General features: G+C 39.7%; 1 protein-coding gene across 8 annotated transcripts in view; it reads right to left on the bottom strand.

Annotated features, from left to right (window-relative positions):
- Positions 1–549: 549 nt before the first annotated feature.
- LOC104601423 (TatD related DNase) overlaps positions 550–21,619 on the bottom strand; it is a 34,353-nt gene continuing 13,283 nt past the window's right edge. For 2 of the 8 annotated variants that reach the window (XM_010264736.3, XM_010264735.3), the window contains exons 11-12: positions 2,507–2,590; positions 550–886 (exon numbers count right to left, since the gene is read on the bottom strand). In XM_010264736.3, coding sequence (XP_010263038.1) covers positions 2,544–2,590 — 47 coding nt within the window. In that variant the 3' untranslated portion in view covers positions 550–886; positions 2,507–2,543. Of the gene's footprint in view, positions 887–948; positions 1,682–2,506; positions 2,591–6,841; positions 7,669–21,127; positions 21,195–21,619 lie in introns of those variants that run through there. The other 6 variants (XR_735872.3, XR_002022884.2, XM_019198446.2 and 3 more) reach the window with 6 other exon arrangements.

Genomic DNA, 21,619 nt, shown 5'->3' with positions numbered 1-21,619 from the left:
TTGATCACATGCATAGAAGACCATCTACTAACACCTTTAGAAAAAGTTCTGTTATAAATTGAAGCATAAAAAGAATTAAAAACAGATCAAAAAAGACTTGGGTGGAAGCAAGGATTAAAATATCAATATGCCCCATATCCGTGTTAGTGCATCCAGATACGTTTGGATACATCAATACAATAGTTTTTTAAAGACTATAAAACTTCAAAATACCATGTAGGACCCTCTAAATACCTATAAATTTTAAAATAAAAAGAACAAAAATCAAAGGATATCGTTCATATTGGTATGCACCGACACCCACTTGAGGGTATCGGGCATATTGATATTTTAATCCTTGGGTAGAAATAATAAAAAAAATGATATAAGAATCCATAATTTAACAATGGATATGGCACCGGACAAAATGGAATACTAAAACAGGATTTATGTAGCCAACCCCATATAGCTGGGACAAGGCTTAGATTGATCACGATGATGAAGACAGTAAAGGTTGCAATTCCATACATTTTGGTTGGGTGATAATCCATTGTCAAAGAGCTCATTCACTAGAAAAACAACCTAAAGCATCTTTCATTTCCAAAATAGCAGCATAAGCAACGTAACTCCCTGGCAACATCCTATCCCATTCCTTTCAATGGCATCCAGGAATTCTAATTCCCATTAACTAGTCCCACTTACTAGTAAGGTTACAACAATAAAAATTGTGGGACCTCAATTTTTTTTTCTTTTTTCACTAAAAATGGTGGGACCTCAATTGTGCTCCAGTTAAGAGAATACCTCAACATCAATAACATTGAATGAACACAAAAACATTCACTGAATCTCATGACTGCCAGCAAGAAGAGCATCTGCCACCGAGTCCAAGTCATGGGGAAAGAAAACCCTGCAGAACCAGATAGAATTTATTCAGAGGAACTGCATATTCCAAGTTCAGAATTCCAAAAACAAGTTAAAAATTTTTAAATCTTTGAAATAAAGTGGCTAAATGGATGAAATTAATCACCAAACTTGTTTCATCAAGCTATGCTCTTTAGGATGATGACAGAAGTCTTTAGATGCTGGTTGACGGGAAAAGCTCCATCGAAGGAAATATCAAGGATTGGGCTTGGTCCCTAAACTCCACCGACTATAGTTACAATAACTTGAAAAAACTGAAGTAGGAATAATTGGTCGAGTGAGTACCAAAAAAAGGGCAGGAAGTCACTGTTTGAAACCACATTGGACCTCCAGTATTGCAACTGTTTAATTGCAGGTCAGATACATGATACCATATGACTATATTTTTTATCAATAACAGCAACTCTTATTAAAGAATTAATAGAAAGGTACAGAAAGCAAGGGGAGGGATAAAGTCTCTTAACCCTCCCCAAGAAAAACAACAAACAGAATTACAATACAACCCATAACATTTCATCCCTTCCTGCCCCTTGTTCAGCAAGAGCATCCGCAAAGGAGTTAGCACTTCTCTTAACCCATTGCAGCTGAATTTCAATATTCTGAGATAGCCAATTGAACTTTCTTTTTACGTTGGCAAACTTCCATAATCCATTTTCCTCCTTTTGCAACCAGCCTATAACCACTTTTGAGTCATCTTCAACAATTAACTTTCTGGTATTCAATTCTTTAGCCTTGTTTAACCCTTCCATTACCACCATAACCTCAGGTCCAAGTGAATCCTCTACACCAATTCAATGCCAGAGGGTCCTGGATTACCTTATGACTATATTGATAATAACCATTCAATAAATTAAAAAAAAAAAAAAGAAAACTAAACCTAAAGTAGTAAAGCTAGGTTATCTCATATCATAGGTCAAAACAATTAGAAGAAACCTTGCATCTGAAGAGTTGATGTATTACACTAGTTATACAGCAAAGGTTATATCCCATGAACAGAAACCATTTGATTGGCATCTTTTGCCTTGATGCACAAGTTCTTGGACCTCTGTAATAATCACAAATAAACCCTATGAATCCCTAGTCCTAAAGGTTGCAATCCGATGGTTTTAACCTAAGGAGGACAATCTCCATGGAGAGTTCCAGCATTTTCTGCTCTTATTATCAAGGTCTAGAGTACAGAAATCAGACCTCCCTGGGGACCTTAGTCAATTCCCATATTTTTATCCGACCCTACCACTTTCCTCCCTTTCAGTTTTCTAAAACGCACAAATAAGGGATCAGCATTTCACAGCATAGATGGGCATTGAGTCACATAGTGTGGTTTAGGCAAGAAAACAATGTACAAAGCATTGAACAGTTCCAAGGTTCAACTATTTGGCCAAATTGTGCAAGTGACTTTCAACCCAACAATGGTCTATGGCTTAGCCTCAAGGCCCTCAACTGCTTAAATGATTGGTTGACAGTTGGCAAAGGTTCAACTATGGTTCAGTATGGTTTCATAAAACATTAATTACAAAGAACGTGAAGTCTTCTTAATTCAAAATATAGATGCCTGAATCAGACATACATAAACTGAAGAGAAAATGAAGTTCTATCAATAACTTACCTGCAGGTGTTGTGGTACAAGGTCTTACTTAGCTGGTTTATGTCAGCAATACCTTTACAGCCTGCCACCACCCCAAGGACTTGCCTGAAGAAAAATATGGAGGAATTATTTCAACAACTGTTAATCCAGAACAGTCATCATGGCGTGGTTTGTTTTCAATGCAACTTCATTTGCAATGGTATAAAAGTATGGGAATGCAAATTTTGATTCAAATTTGTTTCAACTTCTACCTTATCATGTTTGTTTGCAAAATAAAGTAAAATCCAAAGCAAAAGTGGACAAGAAATTGCACTCTCATGCATTTGTAGCAGTGCAAACGAATTGCACTTCAAACAAACAGAGCCTAAAAGGAAAGAAATGCCTGAAAACAGTTGGATGTCTTTCTCTCAATCTTTCTCCAATTTAACAAGTCATGCACACCAAGGTTGCAGATAATGCTTACAAGGAGAACTCCAAGACAATAAAATGACCGATTTCAATGCCTTCAAAACAACTTTTAGCTATGAAAGTTAGAGGCCCAATAAAAGAGACAATAAGTACAAGCTTGAGCATAAATCCATGTTTGATTTTCAGTAGATCACAACTAAGATAACAGACACTAAACTTTAACAACAGTAATTACCCTCAACAAATGGAAATCATATATCCACTGTAAGAGGTGAGCAGTTGAACAATAATTAGTATAATACTGTAGTAGATCCTTAACATAAGTAAAGAGCGTTGCAGTGTAAAGCTGGCTATAGTTAAAAAGTATACTAAATAACAAAAACTTCTGAAGAAAGAACAGCATTATCATAATGACATACAGATAAACTGCTAAATAAAGAACTTTTTATTCCTTAATTTCTGTAACCTGTTTTATAAGTTTTTTTTCTCTTTTGGAAAAGTAAATTTAGTGGACCATGTATGGAGTAGGTCATATTTGAGATCAACCCTTTCCATAACCACATTTATCAGGATAGGGAAATCACAAAAGATCTATAATAAGGAACTTTCACTTGCACCTCTTATTTTAAGTCTTTTTGCCTTTCTTGTGGTCATCAATTGTTCCCCTCTAAGGAAGTTTGGTGTAGGCTGATTCCTCCAAAGATCATGACTTTTTGTTGGAAAGTATACCTTGGGAAATTAAACACTTTAGATAACCTACAAAAGAGAAGACCTCTCATGTATTTCTTCCAACTGGTGTGTTCTCTGTAGATCTCATGGGGAGGATTGCTATCACTTATTGATTTCCTGTCCGTTGGCAGATTTATGGGTTTGGCTCCTCTCATTGTTTGTGTAGTTGGAACCTACCAGCTGATATACGTACAATTTTTTTACCACTCTACCTTCTCTTGGCCCAAAAAAAAAGAGGGAGAATTATGTGGAGAACTGGAGATGTGCCGGGGCAGCTTTTCTATGGATCTTATGGGAGGAAAGAAACACTAGAATCTTCCAAGAAAAGGAGAGGAGCAGCCTAGATTTAAAGGATTTGTTCTAAATAGGGCAATATACTGGCTAAAAGCCAAGAGATCTTTCAGCAATTCTCCTTTAGTGATCTTTGGAGAAACTGGTTAACAGTAGCAAGTTGCTCCTCCACTAAGATTAGGGCAGCTAAAGGTGGCTTCCCCCATCTGCAGGATCTGTGAAGCTGAACTTTGATGGGAGCAGCCTAGGCAATCCAAGACCCTCTGGAATGGGGGGTGGTATTGAGAAATCAGTATGGAGAGGTAGTCTTTCTGTACTCAGGTCCTCTGGGACATGGAGATTCTGTTAGGATAGAATTACTAGCTGCTGTACAAGGGGTTCTTTTTGCAAGCCAGATGGGGGTAGAGCAATTGATTATTGAAGGAGACTCTAAGGTAGTGGTGGGCTGACTGAATAACCCCCAGAATGCTGCTTGATGCTACAAAAATGAAATCAAGAAGTTCAAATGGCTGATAAGAAATATGCCTACTTCTATACAGTGGGTGGGGAGATCAGCAAATGCTTTGGTGAATGTATAAATGTATTAGCCAAGCAAGGGGCAAACAGGGAAGACCTTTTCTGGGATCAATTGTGATCTTCGTTGTTTTTTATTTTCCTTGTAATTTGTTGGGGGAGGCTGCAACTCGTGCCTCTCCGAGGGTTGTATGAGCTTTCAATCTCAAACCTGTTTATGATCTAATAAAATTATCATCACTTATCAAAAAAAGGAAGAGTGTTTTAAAGGCATGCCTAGATGCCACAGTCAAGGCACATTTTAAGGAATGTGCCTCACCTGAACCCAAGTACAGCCCCTTTCAAAAGGCATGCACCCGGTGTACCTTCTAAATTCCTTCAAATTCATTACTAGTCCAACCTGATCATATCAGTCCTACATCAATTGGTATCAGGGTTATTGATCCTATATCAATAATTTAGATCATCATATTGCTTTGTAAAAGTAATAGATCTACTGCTCATTCTATTCCATAGTATATGAATTAGCAGTATTTGTCTCCAACCTATTGTTCGGATATTTCAATTTTTTCTATTCCTAGTCCTAAGACTGTGGCTAAGGCTCTAATTCATCCTGAGTAGAAGAGGTGATGAATCTTGAAACGAGTGTTTCCTGAGGAATCAGACTCTAAAGATGAACTGAATGCCTTTAATAGGATATACTAGAACACAAAGGAAGATATCAGCAACGTTTTCGAATCGTCATTGACCCAGACGGTCGGACCATTCGGACCGGAAACCGGTCACTCGAACAGTTCCGGGTTTACCTTGAACCATCATTTAGTGAAAAAATGTTGACAAAGTCAAAAAACCGTCAACCCGTTCGACCCGGCCAACGGTTAGCGGTTCGGTATTTTATAAATTCTGTTTTTTTTTTTAAAATAAAAACAAAATGCCAAATCTATCCTAAAATCTAACCTTCGAAAGTAGCTAGTTAGCCTCTTAGGGTTTTGTTTTGCCAAACCCAAAACCAAAAGCCTTCAGGTGGCGATACACTGGCACCACCCTTCCCAGAATCCGAGCAAGCACCCGCCGGCGGCCAAAGCTTCACTGTGGACTCCAACCTCTAGCAACTATCTTCAGTTCTTCACTGCGGCTGCAAGCGAATACTGTGATTTTTCAGGTAACTAAGTGAACCGGCGACCACTGTTCAGTTCAGAACCACCATTATTCAGTTCAGAACTTTAGATTTCAATTTTTATCTCTCATTTAGCCATTTCAATGATTTTTAATTAACTCTTTTTTTTTTGTAATACTATCATTTTTCAAGGAACCGAACCACCATTTGCACCAGTGACCACTGCATTGGAGCCGAGAGCCACTGCAGATTGCAGAATCTGAGTTTGAGGCATCCCTTGTTTTTCAGTTTACATCTGATTATGATATCTCAGGTATGACTGGGATGCTGCAACAACAGCTGGTTTTCTACGGAAATATAATCTTTCAGGTAACCCTCAACTTTCCACTTTATTATCATTGGTTCTATTTATATAATTAAGTTCAATTGGATTAACTGTTTTTATTTTCAGATCTAAAAGAACTTTTTAAACTTGAGTCTTGATACTTTACTAGAATTGGCTAGAATTATTTGAACTTTATATTTTCTTTTATGTCAGTCATTTTCAGATCTGTTCGGGTAAGAGTTATGTTGCTGAATGAAGTATATTTACTCTTTCTGTTGCCTAAAATTGTAGCCTTGGTGTAATGACTGCCTGATGTGTTGGGTTGTAGACTTTATTAGGAAATGCTGAACCATTAACTTGTTTAAGCCTTTTGTTCCTCAATTTGTTTTACCTCTTCTCTTCATTGTATTAAACAAAAGGTGAAAAAACAAGCAGCTCATACTTTTTTTATTGGAATTTTCTTTTTGTAAAGCTATAGAAACTAGAAAGCTATATTTGGGAACGAGTATAGGTTCAGATTTGGTTATCCTTGTACAGATCTTCGTTGTACAGGGCTTTGTACTTTTTTAATATTTTTAATGAAATAAAAAAAAAAAGCATTTTGGTATTTTTATCTAATGGCTTTGTAATTTTCTGTATTTTATGGAATTTTTTCTATATTTTTTGGTATTTTTTCTCTTTTGTTTTGGATTTTCTGTATTTTATTATTTTTATATTTAGATATTTTTATTTTTCCATATGTTGTTCTTTTTCCTGTATTTTTCTGTGTATTTTCTGTACTTTATTTAATTTTTATGATATTTTTATTATATATAAATATTTTTTTGTTTTTTAATTTATTTATGACGCCGTGGGTCAAACCGTTCAACCCAGACGGTTGAACCACCAAACCGGAAAACGGTGCCCAGAACAGTTCCGTTTCCGGGTCGGTTTTTAAAACCTTGGATACCAGAGATTTGGACATCTGTTATACTTTTTTCTATCAGCAAAGAAATCCATTTATTAATTTAAATCTGAATTTAAGATACAACAATTCCCAAAACAAAGTTAGTTTAAAACAGTGCCCAAAATAAGGATGCTCTATAAGCTCTCTGCTTGGCTAACATATCCGCCAACCCATTAGCTTCCCTTTTAACCCATTTGAAGGTAGAATTAAATCTCTTTGCAAGTTGGTCAATCTGTCTAAAGTGAATCTTGGCTTCCAAGGTGCTGGCTCAATTTGCTTTGCGCATGTTATAATCAGAAGCGAGTTTCCTTTAATTTCCAGCTCTCTTGCACCTAACTGTTCAACAAGCTTCAGTCCTTGCAACAGGACCTTTGGTTCAGCTTGAATTGAGTCTGCATACCCGATTGGTCCTGAGAACAAGGCCAACACTGCTCCTTGCTGGTTTCAAAAGACTCCCCCTACTCCTGCTCTTCCTGGGTTGCCAAATGAACTACCATCGAAGTTTAGCTTCAGTTTAGTTACCCCTGGTGGTTTCCACTCCACTCTTATTGCTTCTCTATGTGGTTCTGACTTCTGAGAGTGCCACCTCTCTCCAATTCCTTAAGAAGTCATCCGTGGGAGTACCTTTGAACAATTCCAATGTTTTAACCCAATGTACCGATCTCATTTTGATGGCTTCAATCACCTCCTCTAAGGATTTACTTTTTTCATTGAAGATCCTCTGATTTTTCTCTTCCCAAATAGACCAAACAACAGCAGCATGTACTGTCTTCCACATGCATCTTCCCCTTTTAATCCGTTGCCTTAGGGAGGTTGGGTTGAAAAGACTCACTATGTCTTGTGGGGGAGCCCATCTGCATCCAAAGAGAGAACAGAAATAGTCTCAAATACAAAAAACAAATGAGTAGGAGAGTAGCAAGTGAGAGAGGGTTTCACCACAAGCCTTGCAGAGAACACACACATGAGGAGAAAGGCACATGTTTGGCCTTCTTTTCTATAGCACATCACAAGTGTTTAGCTTCCCTAGAAACATTTCCCAGCAAAGAGATTGTACTTTAGGAGGAATTGGTTTACACGAGATTTCTCTTACAGGAAAATTCGCCCCCATACTAGCCGACTGGGCAAGTATGTTGAAGAAAGAACAGGAAAATAAACTATCTGAAGCTGGATGCTAAATTCTATTATCACAGCTATTTTGGTCCAGGTAAACCACTTCCAACTTTGACAAAAGGACAAGGAGAGAATCACACTAATTATCTCTCAAACCCCTTCTAAACCCTAAATCCCAATTTAACCCAGATTTTGAGGGTGTAGCTACCCTTGCTATAGGATCAGCCTTTAGGTTTGACAGAGCATAGAGGTTAGGGAATTGCAAGCTAAGAGGCTGGTCTCCAAGCCAAAGGTCTTCCCAGAATAAGGCTTTGTCCCCACACCCAACATCAAGATGAACAAAGAGGTTGGACAACTATTATACTTGTGTATCACTAGACCTAATATCCCATATATGATGAGTGTCATTAACTTGTTTATACATGAAGTTCCCCAAGGAGGCAGCTAATAATTCTTGCACACTTGAAGAAGACTCCAAAGAAGGAAACATTATATGTTCAATTGTAGGCACATTAGAGTTGAAGCATATAGAGATGCATATTGGACTGGTTCAGTCAATGAAAAGTCTATATCTGGCTCCTATACATTTGTAGACTAATCTTATATCATGGGGGAGCAAAAAACAATCAATTGTTGCTTTGTCTCGTACAGAGACAGAGTATCAAGCTATGGCATTCTTGAGAACAATTGTTGCTTTGTTGTAATTATGACAACCAAACTAGGATAAACATTGCTCATAATCTCAGCATGACCATATAAAACACATTGAGATGGATCATCATTTTATTCATGATAGAATTGTTCTCAAGAATCTTTATTTGCTCTTTGTCAAGTCTGAATTGCAATTGGCTGATGTCATAACAAACAGATTTGACAAATCTAAGTATGAACATAATCTTAACAAGCTCAGCATGATTATGTTCAGCTTGAGTATTGACAAATTTATTTTAGTTGTACTTTATTTTATGAGATATAAATATGATTTGAAAGGACAGATCACCCATGATTCTACTCTCTCTCATACCTTGTGTTCTTTCTAGTCTCTTCTTATACTCTTCTCTTCCCATTACTCTATCCCCTAATTGTTTCTTCTATTGTATTTAAGGATGCAAACAGATTGAATCGGATTCGAATCGGGGTATATCCGAATCAGATCCAATAAGGATTGTCAGATATCTGAATCTGATCCGATCCGATTTAACTTCTGAAAAAATTAATAAATTATTCAAAGGAAAAAATCATAACAGTTTATATAAAGAAAAACAAAAAAAAAATACAAGTATTTTTCAAATATTTTTATCACATATATACATGTTTTTTAAAAAAATAAATAATATAAATTACAAAAGTGCAATGTAAACATATGTATAAATAAATAAATAACATATATATATGATCGGATTGGATTGTTTCAGATGAGAGGGGGGGAGGGGGGGATCTGAATTCAATCCAATTATCCGATCCGAAAATCCAACAGGGGATATCTGACAAAATACGATCAGATCTATTTGTACCCCTAGTTGTATTGATTTTTCTATATGAATTCTACAATACATTTTCAACCACTATTAATCCCTCTTAAATGCACCAATCTGTCATTACAAATAAAATCCCATTTTTGCCCCCTTGTTACATAAAAACTACTTTCCCCAAGACATTAATTTGACTTTCAACCCCAAATCACCTTAACCATTTGGATAGTTACATGTCTTCAGTTTCCACTGACTTAAATCCTCTGCCATGTGTATTCTTCCATTGACGGTATTGTAAGATGGTGGAATGGTGATAATATGTGGAGTCTCAGAAATTCGAAGGGAGCAATGGAGTTGGAAAGGGGAAAGATCTCAACCTGGAGAGAAAGGGAATTAGGGCTCTGCAACTTTGAAGGAGAAAGATTGTATTCTCCTCTGAGTGCGTGGGGCTCTCTCTCTCTCTTAGCCCTTTTTATAGTTATCCTGCCCCCCTTGCACACCCCTTGGGTGTCTCGAGAAAAGTGAGGCCATGGTTTTGTACAGGGAATATCCTCTTGTTATACAAGTATCTGAATTAGTTATGCCAAGTTAGCATGGACAGTTATAGGAGAAGGAATGAAGGGACCTGAAACTGAATCAAGTATCTTTCCCCTACCACTGTGCACCTATCCAATGACAAGACAACCCAGCCACATGCTATCCCCCGTGGCCTTACTTTGCATGCCAGGATGGCCATGAGAAAGTATTTCACATAATTTAGTTTGGGCAGTTGTATCTGTTATAATTCAGGTCTGCCTTAGAGTTCGGCCTAACTGAGTTCAGTTATGTAGAAGAAGAAAAAGTGATAAAGAAAGAGAGAAAGAGAGAAAGAGAGAAAGAGAGAAGAGAGAATTCTGGTTCGAACTGAAAGAGTCAACTCGACTTCTCCCAGTCGGCCAGTAAGTATTTATATTATTATTAAAACATGACTGAAAAGATCTAATGTGCCCTTACTTAAGTTAAGAGCACATGTTTCAACACAACATTACAGATCAGCAACATCAATCAAGGTATAAAGACAGAAATACCCCTACGCTAACACTCCCCCTCAAGCTGGTGAGTATATATCATATACTCCCAGCTTGTTACATATGTAGCCCACTCTTCCCCGACTCAAGCCTTTTGTAAATAAGTCAGCCACTGATTTCCTGTATTAACATGTGTAGTGTCTAGCTCTCCATTCAGCACCTTCTCCCTCACAAAGTGACAGTCAACCTCAATGTGCTTGGTTCTTTCATGAAACACTAGATTAGAGGAGATATGAACTGCAGCCTGATTATCACAATAGAGCTTCATTGGAGTGTTAATGTTGTACCCTACTTCCTGTAGAAGGTTCCTTAGCCACACTAATTCACAAGCGGTGTGCGCCATAGCCCTATATTCAGCTTCTGCACTGCTTCTTGCCACAACCGTATGCTTCTTACTTTTCGATGTCACCAGGTTACCTCCCAGAAACGTGCAATAGCCTGTAGTAGACCGCCTATCAGACATAGAACCGGCCCAATCAACATCAGAATACCCTTCTATTTCAAGTTTTCCCCCACTCTTGTATATCAGACCGTGACCCGGGGCCCCTTTTAGATACTTCACAATTCTCAGAACCGCATTCCAATGAGGAATCAGAGGTTTTTGCATGAACTGGCTTACCACACTAACTGCAAATGAGATGTCTGGTCTGGTAATGGTTAGGTAGTTCAGTTTGCCCACAAGTCGTCGGTATCTGCCAAGGTCTTCAAACACTTCACCCATATCACTACTTAGCTTGGTATTTGTGTCCATGGGTGTTTCAACTGGTTTGGCACCCAACAAGCCTGTTTCTTCCAGCAAATCAAACACATACTTCCTCTGGCACAGGTTAATCCCATACTTGGATCTCGCTACCTCTATCCCCAAGAAGTATTTCAGTTTACCCAGATCCTTTGTCTGAAAGTGATCCTGCAGATAAGTCTTCAGCCTGTCAATACCAATGTTATCATTCCCAGTAATAACAATATCATCTACATACACCACCAACAGTATTTTTCCGCCCGGAGAGTCATGACTAAATACAGAATGGTCAACTTTGCACTGTTTCATTCCAAACTTCTTTACCACCTCACTGAACCTACCAAACCATGCTCAAGGAGACTGTTTAAGCCCATATATAGCCTTCCTTAGTCTACACACCTTACCATCCTCCCCGTGAGCAACAAACCCGGGAGGTTGCTCCATGTAGACCTCCTCGAGTAAGTCACCATGCAAAAAGGCATTCTTGATATCAAGCTGATATAGTGGCCACTCATACATGGCTGCAAGAGAGATCACAACACGAACTGACCCTATCTTAGCAACCGGTGAGAAGGTCTCTGTGTAGTCAATGCCATAGGTTTGGAAGTACCCTTTTGCAACTAATCGCGCTTTAAGGCGTTCAACACTACCATCAGGCAGATACTTAACCGTATAAACCCACTTACAACCAACAGCTTGCTTCCCAGGAGGAAGAGCAGTGAGGTCCCAAGTATGATTATGATGAAGGGCTGAGAGTTCTTCTTCCATGGCACGACACCACCCTGGAGAGGCAAGGGCTTCCTGGACATCTTTAGGAACAATAACTGATGATAACAAGGTAACAAACTGGCGATGGGAAGCGGAAAGGTGAGTAAGAGAAACATAATTAGAAATGGGATGAAGGGTGCAAGTACGTTTACCTTTCCACAAAGCAATGGGTAGATCAATCTCAGATGCTAAGTGGGGGTCTGGTGCCGGATCCGTCGACGAAGATGTAGCTGGAGGAGTAGTAGCTGGTGCACGTGGGCGATGTGTATACACATGACGGATAGGTGGGCGTTCAACAGGTGGTGGCACCGGAGGCAAGGATTTGGTCACGATTGGAACAAAGGGAGGAGGATCGACAACGGGAAGTGGAAGAGGAGGAGGTGATGAGGAGGAAGAAGTATCACCAGACCCCAAAAAGAACGGAGTAGACTCAAAAAAACTAACATCAGCACACACAAAGGACCGTCGAGAACCAGGATGGTAACACCTATACCCTTTCTGGGTCCGAGAATAGCCAAGGAAGATGCACTTGAGAGAACGGGCATCAAACTTGTCGTTCCCGGGACCCAAATTATGGACAAAACAGACACACCCAAAAACTCTCAACATAAGAGGGAACGGAGACAAAGTAGGAAACAAGACCTGAAACGGAGACTGACCATCAAGGATGAACGTGGACATCCGATTAATCAGAAAACAAGAGGTAAGCACTGCAACACTCCAAAAAGGTTTGGGAACATGCATGTGATGCATTAGGGATCTTGCTGTTTCAAGGAGATGGCGATTCTTTCTCTCAGCCACCTCGTTTTGTTGTGGGGTGTAGGTACACGAGGTTTGATGTATAATGCCGTGTTGGTCCAGGTATTCCTGAAATGATGAGAATAAATATTCGCGGCCATTATCAGAACGAAAAACTTTGATGTGGGTACCAAATTGGTTACAAATTTCAGCATAAAATTTTTGAAAAATGGTAAACAATTCACTTCTTTCTTTCATTAAATAGAGCCACGTCATCCTTGAAAAATCATCCACAAAAATGACAAAATATTTGTATCCATTATATGACATTACTTTATAAGGACCCCAAACATCTGAATGAACTAAAGAAAAATGACTCGACACACGGTTATCAACCCTAGAACTAAAGGGAACACGATAGTGTTTCCCAAACTGACACGACTCACAATCCAAAACAGAAAGCTGACTCAAGGACGGAACCAAGGACTTCAAGACTTTGAGCGACGGATGACCAAATCGGCAGTGCCACTGGAGAGGAGAAAGAGATGACTGGAGAGCTGTTAAAGTTCTACCACCACCACCGTCAAGATAATACAGTCCACCTGCTTCATGCCCTCCACCAATCTTCATCCCCGTCTTGAGATCCTGAAAGACACACATAGAAGGATAAAAGGTAATGGAGCAGTTAAGTGATTTGGTCAGCTTACTAACAGACATAAGGTTAAAAGGCAATTTAGGAACATACAGAACTGATGAGATGGATACAGGATCTAGGTCAACATTACCAACACCACAAATTGAGGATGTGGAACCATTAGCAAGGGTGACAGATTGTGATGTTGAGCAATGAGATAAGGAGGAAAACACACCTGGAGTTCCAGTCATGTGATCGGAGGCTCCAGAGTCAATGATCCAGGGATTGGGTGTAGATGCCAGACAAGCCATACCTGAGTGAGCAAAAGTCGCTGTGTTCTGCTGTGATTGGATAAACCTCTCATATTCATCACGAGGAACACTCACCATCTCCTTCATGGGACCATCTGTGGATGTAGGAGGCAACTGGTCAGATGAATGATTCTCCTGTCTAAAGCTGGAACTTGAGTCACCGGTCGCAGCATGATTGGCCCAGGTTGAGGGAGGACCATGTAGATCATAACAATAGTTGATGGTATGTCCATCCATACCACAATGAGTGCACTTCCTCGAGCCTGAGCTACGTCCTCTACCACAAGCTCCCCCTGAATCTCTACTCTCAATACGACCACCACCACGATTATGAGTAGACCCACCATTGCCACTTCGGCCATATGTAGAACCACTACCACCACCATGGCCAGACTGAGCTCCCCGAGCTCCACCTCTACCACCACGGCCTCTCGATGCAGCAAAGGCAGATCTATCTGAGATATTAGAGTTCTCAGTAGATCCGATAGAAATCCTCCGAAGTTGAGCAAATACCTCTTCTAGGGACGGAAGAGTTGATCCCCCTAATATCTGAGCCCGTACTGGTTCATATTCAGACTTTAGTCCCACCAAAAATCTAGTCACATCAAGTTGCTCTCTTTGTTGTTGTTGAATCTTGACATCAGAAGTGAGAGGATGATAGACATTCAACTCATTACGTATGTTCCACATGTTGGCATAGTACTCCTCAAGACTCTGATTGCCTTGTTGCAGATTAAAGTACTCTTGATAAAGCTGATAAACTCTGGTTGTATTGTCCTGCCCCGAATACAATTTCTTCGCATGGTCCCACACATCTTTGGCAGTATCAAGGAACATGAAGTTCACACTAATCCTGGGTTCCATACTGTTCCACAACCATGTAATGATCTGAGCGTCCTCTTGCTCCCAGTCTTCATACTCGTGAGAGTCAGAGGAGGGTTTCTCCTCTCTGATGTGTTTTACCTTCTTCTTTGCCTTCAGAAAGACTTCAATGGATTTAGCCCAAGGCACATAATTCTCTCCATTTAACTTAATGGAGGTCATCTGAACATTCAGGTAGTCTGTAGGCACCATCACATTAGGTTTATAATCATTATCGTCTCCCATTATGTTATCACCAATTCTGCACACTTGCTGAATTCTATTATCACTGAGATCTGCACACTACACACCACTAGGTCACACCTGTCACACTGATTGCAGCACTAATTGTTGCTGGAATGTGTGCTCTTTACACCACAAACCCTAGATCACACCTGTCACACTGATTTCAGCACTTGTTGTTGCTGAAAAGTGTGCTCACACCACAAACCCTATATGATCATATCTCTTCCTTCAAAATGCACAAAGAAACCAGCATAAACCCTAGCGCTTACTGGCCGAAACCCTAGCAAATGGTCTGAAATACACCTCCTATTTAATCCATAACAGATATCATGCACTGAAATCTCTTACCTTATCGCTGAAGTAACACCCATGCGAGCAGGAGAGCAGTCCACACACAACAGCCGCTTCACACACAACAGCCACTGCCCACACAGTTCGGCCCTCTATTCTTCCTCTACTAGGAGAGGGCGATCTCAGAAATCACAGCAACCGACCACATACGACCTGACTGGAGGCATAGAGACCCCCAAGGGAAGAGGGCGATCACTCCTTTTCAGCCATTTCCCTTATCTCCAATCGAACACAGAAAAAAAGAGGAAAACCCTAGATAGGGTGCGCAAAGAATGAACCCTAGGCAAGCAGAAATCTAGGCAGATTTAACCTTGCTCTGATACCATGTTATAATTCAGGTCTGCCTTAGAGTTCGGCTTGACTGAGTTCAGTTATGTAGAAGAAGAAAAAGTGATAAAGAAAGAGAGAAAGAGAGAAAGAGAGAAAGAGAGAATTCTGGTTCGAACTGAAAGAGTCAACTCGACTTCTCCCAGTCGGCCAGTAAGTATTTATATTATTATTAAAACATGACTGAAAAGACCTATGTGCCCTTACTTAAGTTAAGAGCACATGTTTCAACACAACATTACAGATCAGCAACATCAATCAAGGTATAAAGACAGAAATACCCCTACGCTAACAGTATCAAACACCTAGTTTTGCATGCCGATGGTTGTGGACATGTCTATGCCCTTGTAGCCTTACTTCACATGCTAGAATGGCCACAAGATAGTATTTCACATAGTTTAGTTTCGGTGGCTGTACCGAGTTTTGCATGCCGATGGTTATGGATGTGCCTATGCCCTTACAGGTGTATCAAGAAACACTCCCCATATCTTCCACAATGTCGACTTCAAAAGATTTCCCACCTCCAACCACTTGTACCTCCTTAAAATGTGAAATACCATTAATAACCCTATCTTCCTGTAACAACATTCCTTACACTCATAACCTGCTACTCAACCATCTCCCTACCCAAACTCATCTACTGTGAGTTCCTTATCTTCCACAATGTCGACTTCAAAAGATTTCCCACCTCCAACCACTTGTACCTCCTTAAAATGTGAAATACCATTAATAACCCTATCTTCCTGTAACAACATTCCTTACACTCATAACCTGCTACTCAACCATCTCCCTACCCAAACTCATCTACTGTGAGTTCCTTACCTTCAATCACAATTCTAATTTAACACTTTCCCCTGCACACACCAAATCAATTTCCAGAGGTACTGCATTCCAATTAGACACTGATAACAATTCTTGCTTATCGAATGAAGCTCCATAAAACATTGTTCTTGTCAACAGAAACAAAGCAACAACAAACATTTCCAATCACTATAAATGTCTAGACACACGAAGTATGAAGTAGAATACCCACTACATTGATTCAACCCAATAGCATATAATTGTTATTTCTAATACAGGCAGTTGCCAGTCAATCAGTCAATACAGAACTCTGGTTAACATAGATGAGACCATTCCCATCTAAGAACCTTTGCAACATCTAAACCAGTTTCTAATGTTGCAATGCCCAAGAAACAACAAACTCTTCATCCACGAGTGCCCCAACAAATCTGCCAAGCAGACATCTTTTTAACGGAGCCAATCTATTCCAAATCTGACGAACCCCCTTCAGTTTGATGGATGGAAAACAGTTGCTTACATTGAACCTTTTCATTCCAGATTCACCAACATCATCCCACCAATTCAAGTATGTCTAAGGACCTGTTAATTTTCCTCTGTCTGTTGGGCCCTAAAGTCATGACATCCTCTTGTTTTCAATTACGGCTAATGGAGAATCAGTGCAATCCCCATCTCCTTTCTTTTTTATTATAGTGGTAGTGGTTCTAAACAAAATGCTTCTTAAATCTGAATGGTTGATTTTGAAGCCTTTCAGGTAAGCCAGTGTAGTATGATTTGGTAGGAGAGAGGAGAAGAGAAGAGAAGAAAGAAGAGAGAAAAGTTTGAGCAGCGGCTGCCCCACTTTGTCTTATATATCAGAGTATCAACATACAGAGAAAAGACAAGTATACCCTTAGTTACAAACAAAGAGAAAAATAAAGAGAGAACACCCCTGACCTGACAATACTCCCCCTCAAGTTGGGCAGTATATATCTATCATGGCCAACTTGTTACAAAGATCAATATATCGGGTACAAGTAACACCTTTAGTGAATACATCTCCCAGCTATTCACTTGTTTTCACATAAGGAATACAAATTTCACCACTTTATAACTTCTCGAGGATGAAGTGTTTATCCACCTCAATGTGTTCCGTCCTTTCATGCATAACCAGATTGTAGGCAATAATGATAGCAGCCTTGTTGTCACAATACAATGTCATTGGTATAGGAACACTAAAACCCAACTCAACCATGATATTCTTGATACACAAAATCTCAGCCACACCATGCGACATGGCTTTATACTCAGCCTTAGCACTAGATCCAGCCACAATAGTTTGTTTTTTACTCCTCCAAGTCACTAAATTACCTCCTGCAATAACCAGTTCTGGACCTTCTATCCTCCACTGATCCAGCACAGCATCTGTATAGCCTTCCACCCTCAAGTGTCCATGTTTAGAAAACAAGATACCTTACCCAGGATGCTTCTTCAGACATCTAAGAACTTGTTTTGCAGCAACCAGATGTGTGGTCCTAGGTGCATGTATATACTGACTTAACAATCCCATGGCATATGCAATATCAGGCCTTGTCATGGATAAATACAAAAGTATACCAATGAACCTCTGAAATTGCCTTGTATCAGATAGAGGCTCAGCCTCATTTTCACCCAATCTATTGTTTCTCTCAATTGGTGCGTCTGCAAAGGACCTAGATCCTTGACCCCAAACGGCGACCCCAAGTAGTTCTTTAGCTTTTGTATTTCTGACTCCCAGTTTCCAATGATGGTAATATAATGCACATAAACAATCAAGACTACAATCCAATCTCCATCTCTTTTAACAAAGAGTGTATGATCACTCTGGCACTACTTGAAACCCACCTACTTCACAACATTACTGAATCTACCAAACCAGGCTCTGGGGATTGCTTTAACCCATAAAATGACTTCTTGAGACGACACACTTTCCCTTCAGTTTCTTTAGTGCTAAACCCTAGAGGCTGAACCATATATACTTCTTCTTCAAGATCATCATTCAAAAAGGCATTCTTAATGTCCATTTGGTGTAGTTGCCACTCAAAATTAGCTACAAGAGATAATAATACAGGAATGGGGTTCATTTTGGTAATAGAAGCGAAGGTCTCTGTGTAATCAACTCCATATGTCTGTGAGAAGCCCTTTGCTACCAGCCTAGCTTTGTACCTTTCCACAAGCCCATCAGCACAATGTTTAACAGAAAACACCCGCTTGCATCCCACTAGTACTTTACCGTTAGGAAGGTACCACCTCCTCCAACATAGCATTTTTTCCATTCAAGTAAACCCAAGGCCTCTGCAACATTTTAGGTATAGGGACACTAGAGATATAGCAAACAAAAAGGTACGATAAGAGGAAGATACATTATCAATAGTAGTAAAGTGAGAAATTGGATACTTAGTGGTACACGAGTGAGTCCCTTTAGAAGGCAATGAGAACATCAAGAGTAGTAAAGTGAGAAATTGGATACTTAGTGGTACATGAGCAAGTCCCTTTACAAAGGGCAATTAGAACATCAAGATCACAAAAGGGGTCCAAAGGAGAAACAATACCTGGTTCACAGGGAGTAGTATTACCTTTCAAGTTTACCTCCTGAGAGTCCAACGGCTCAGGTTGTGTAGTTTCAAGAACACCTATCTCTGGAGATGTAAGTTGGTCCTTCGGGCTATGAGGACAAGAGCAAGAACAAGAGAAAGAATACATGTGTTGAACAAGAGCATGCACAAAAGTATGATAAGTAGGCACAGTAGGAGACTCAGGAATAGAAAGTGGAAGATGAACTTGTCTCTCCCCCTTGGGGGGGGACGTAAGACTAAGACTCAAGAAAGACACAATCATGAATATGTAGACTCATTGAGAAGAAGGGTCATACACTTGTATCCAAGACACAAGGTATGGACTGAGGATCAATTTTACCACAAGATGGGGATAAATTATGAACAAAACAACGGCAGCCAAAGGTCCAAATATGGATAGAGAACAAAATTTCTTAGGAACATGCATATGTAACGTAAGTCCTCAAGCAACCTCAAGGAGATAGTAATTTTTCCTTTCAGCAATGCCATTTTGCCAAGGTGTCCCTAGACAGGAGACTAGTGAATGGTCCTATTTTCAGCAAAAAATTGAGTCATATCTTTCCGAAAATATTCCCAAGCATTGTCAGAGTGGAAAATTTTTACTTCCACATGGAACAGTGTAAACACCATTCTCTGAAAATTCTGAATTATCTTTAGAACTTCATCTTGTGAATGGAACAAATAGATCCAAGTATAGCGAGAGAAATCATCAATAAAGCTTATAAAAAATCTGTAATCTCCTTTGATAAGAAAAGTAGCAGGGCCCCAGACATCAAAGTGGACAATCTGGAAAGGAAGGAATGCCCTCTTGTTGCTTGGTTGAAAGGTGGTTCAGCAATACTTGTTGGAAAGGCAGGTTGGGCACTGGAGAAATGACAAGGGCATAGACTCAAACAATTCCGGAAACAACACTTTTAAAGAAGAGAATGACAGATGACCAAGGCAACAATGCCATAACATTATTTAAGTTTCATTACAAGAACTGGAAGACTGATTCATTATAGTAGGAGTATTTGCCGTTAGACCATCTGCATCTTCCAAAATATATAGACCATCCACCACACATCCTTTACCAATCGTCCTCCCCAAAGTCAAATCCTAGAAACCACACAAATCAGAAAAAAAAAAGGTCATAAAACAATTCAAAGATTGGGTAATACTACTAATTGGCAAAAGATTGATAGGAAATTTAGGAACATGATAAATATAGCTCAATTTAACTCCACTTGAAAGATACAGTTCCTTGACCAGCAACAATAGAATGAAAATCATCAACCAGCCTCACCCTATCTCTCCCTGACAGCAAATGATATGAAGAAAATAATGTTGGCTTACCGGCCATATGGCTTGTGGCCCGCTGCCCACAATCAATGATCCAAGGGGACTGCATAGGGGTAGACGCATGGAAACCTGAGACCTGGTTACCTGAATTGGAGACAAAAGCTAATAGGAGTGATTGAGGTCTCCTCAAGTTGCTGAAGTTCCTTACCAGAATCAATGTCCTACTTTGTTGCAGAGGTGATAGCACCTTCTAAAGCCGTTGAAATATCTCAATGACAAGTGGTTATGATGTCCATAAGATGTTAAAACTATCCCACAATGGCAAGTAATTGGCAGCAAACCAAGGGCTGAAGACAAACAGTAACAACACTCCTTTGTAACTCCACGCATCCTCCCTTACTGACCAAAGATCAAACACCTGCAGGGTGTCCAAAAACACACCAGACAAGACCACCAAAAGAAACCCCAAAAATAACAGTATACTGCCCTGAAAAAATAAACAAAAAAACACCCTAAACCAAGGATCGGAACTAGATCTGTCTTCATCAAAAAACAGTGGACTGGTCTTTACAATCCAATCAGTCAACTAAACAGTGAAAAAATAGGTCCTGAACACTCAGCAGTACTCCCAGACCACCACATATACCCTTGCACTTGAGTCATTTGATCCAAAAGAATAACACAGCTGCAGTAGAAAGAACTTCAAAACACTGCTGTCATAGACCAGCAATCAAACACCTTGAAGGCAACAATTACAACCAGTTCCCAAGGCTTCAACATAGTAGATAGTAGATTAAACCATATCGAAATAAGGTTGACTAAGGATAAGAGCCACAGAAGTAATGTAACACACCTCAAACATGGACTGATAATGAGTTCTCATATGCCAACAAAGGTAAGTGAAAACCTAACTATGATCTTTGCAACCAAGATGCCACAGCAAGAACAATACATGGGCTGAAGAAACACATACCAGAAACACCAAAACTAATGCAAACATCACCTCTTCACAATACCTCAAGTATACACTCGTGGGAGATTATATTGCACTGAACCAGCACTTGCACTCTTCCCAAACGGAGCCTAAAGAAAAATAAGATGTTCTTGTGTGATTCTTGGCACGAGGCATATTCTAGTCTGTGTATAACAAGGTCTTTATTTTATTTATTATTATTATTTATGAGTAACAAGGTCTTTATTGTTGAGACTTGGGACAAGATCCTCAACTGATGTAACTGACATGCCTTAGGACATAGGGGTGCCAGACTTATCCAGATACCTAAGCCTTTTCGGTGAAAGATAACTTTAGGTCAATAGCCATGTGGGTATGGCTTCAAGGGAACTTGACCAACGCGCTGAGCAGAAGAAAGATTCCTTTTCTAGGGGAATGACATTTACTTCAGTCAGGAGTGCCTTGCCACTTTTGTTTCTTCCAGCATTGGTGGCAAAGGTGTTGGAGCAAAGGAGAAAAATTATCGAGGAGATGGACCAAACAATGAGAAACATCA

Source organism: Nelumbo nucifera, chromosome 2 (genome assembly GCF_055504915.1).
Source record: "Nelumbo nucifera cultivar China Antique chromosome 2, China Antique-T2T, whole genome shotgun sequence".
NCBI lineage: Eukaryota > Viridiplantae > Streptophyta > Magnoliopsida > Proteales > Nelumbonaceae > Nelumbo > Nelumbo nucifera.
The sequence above is the reverse complement of the archived record's forward strand: the minus strand, read 5'-3'. Positions and strand labels throughout refer to the sequence as shown.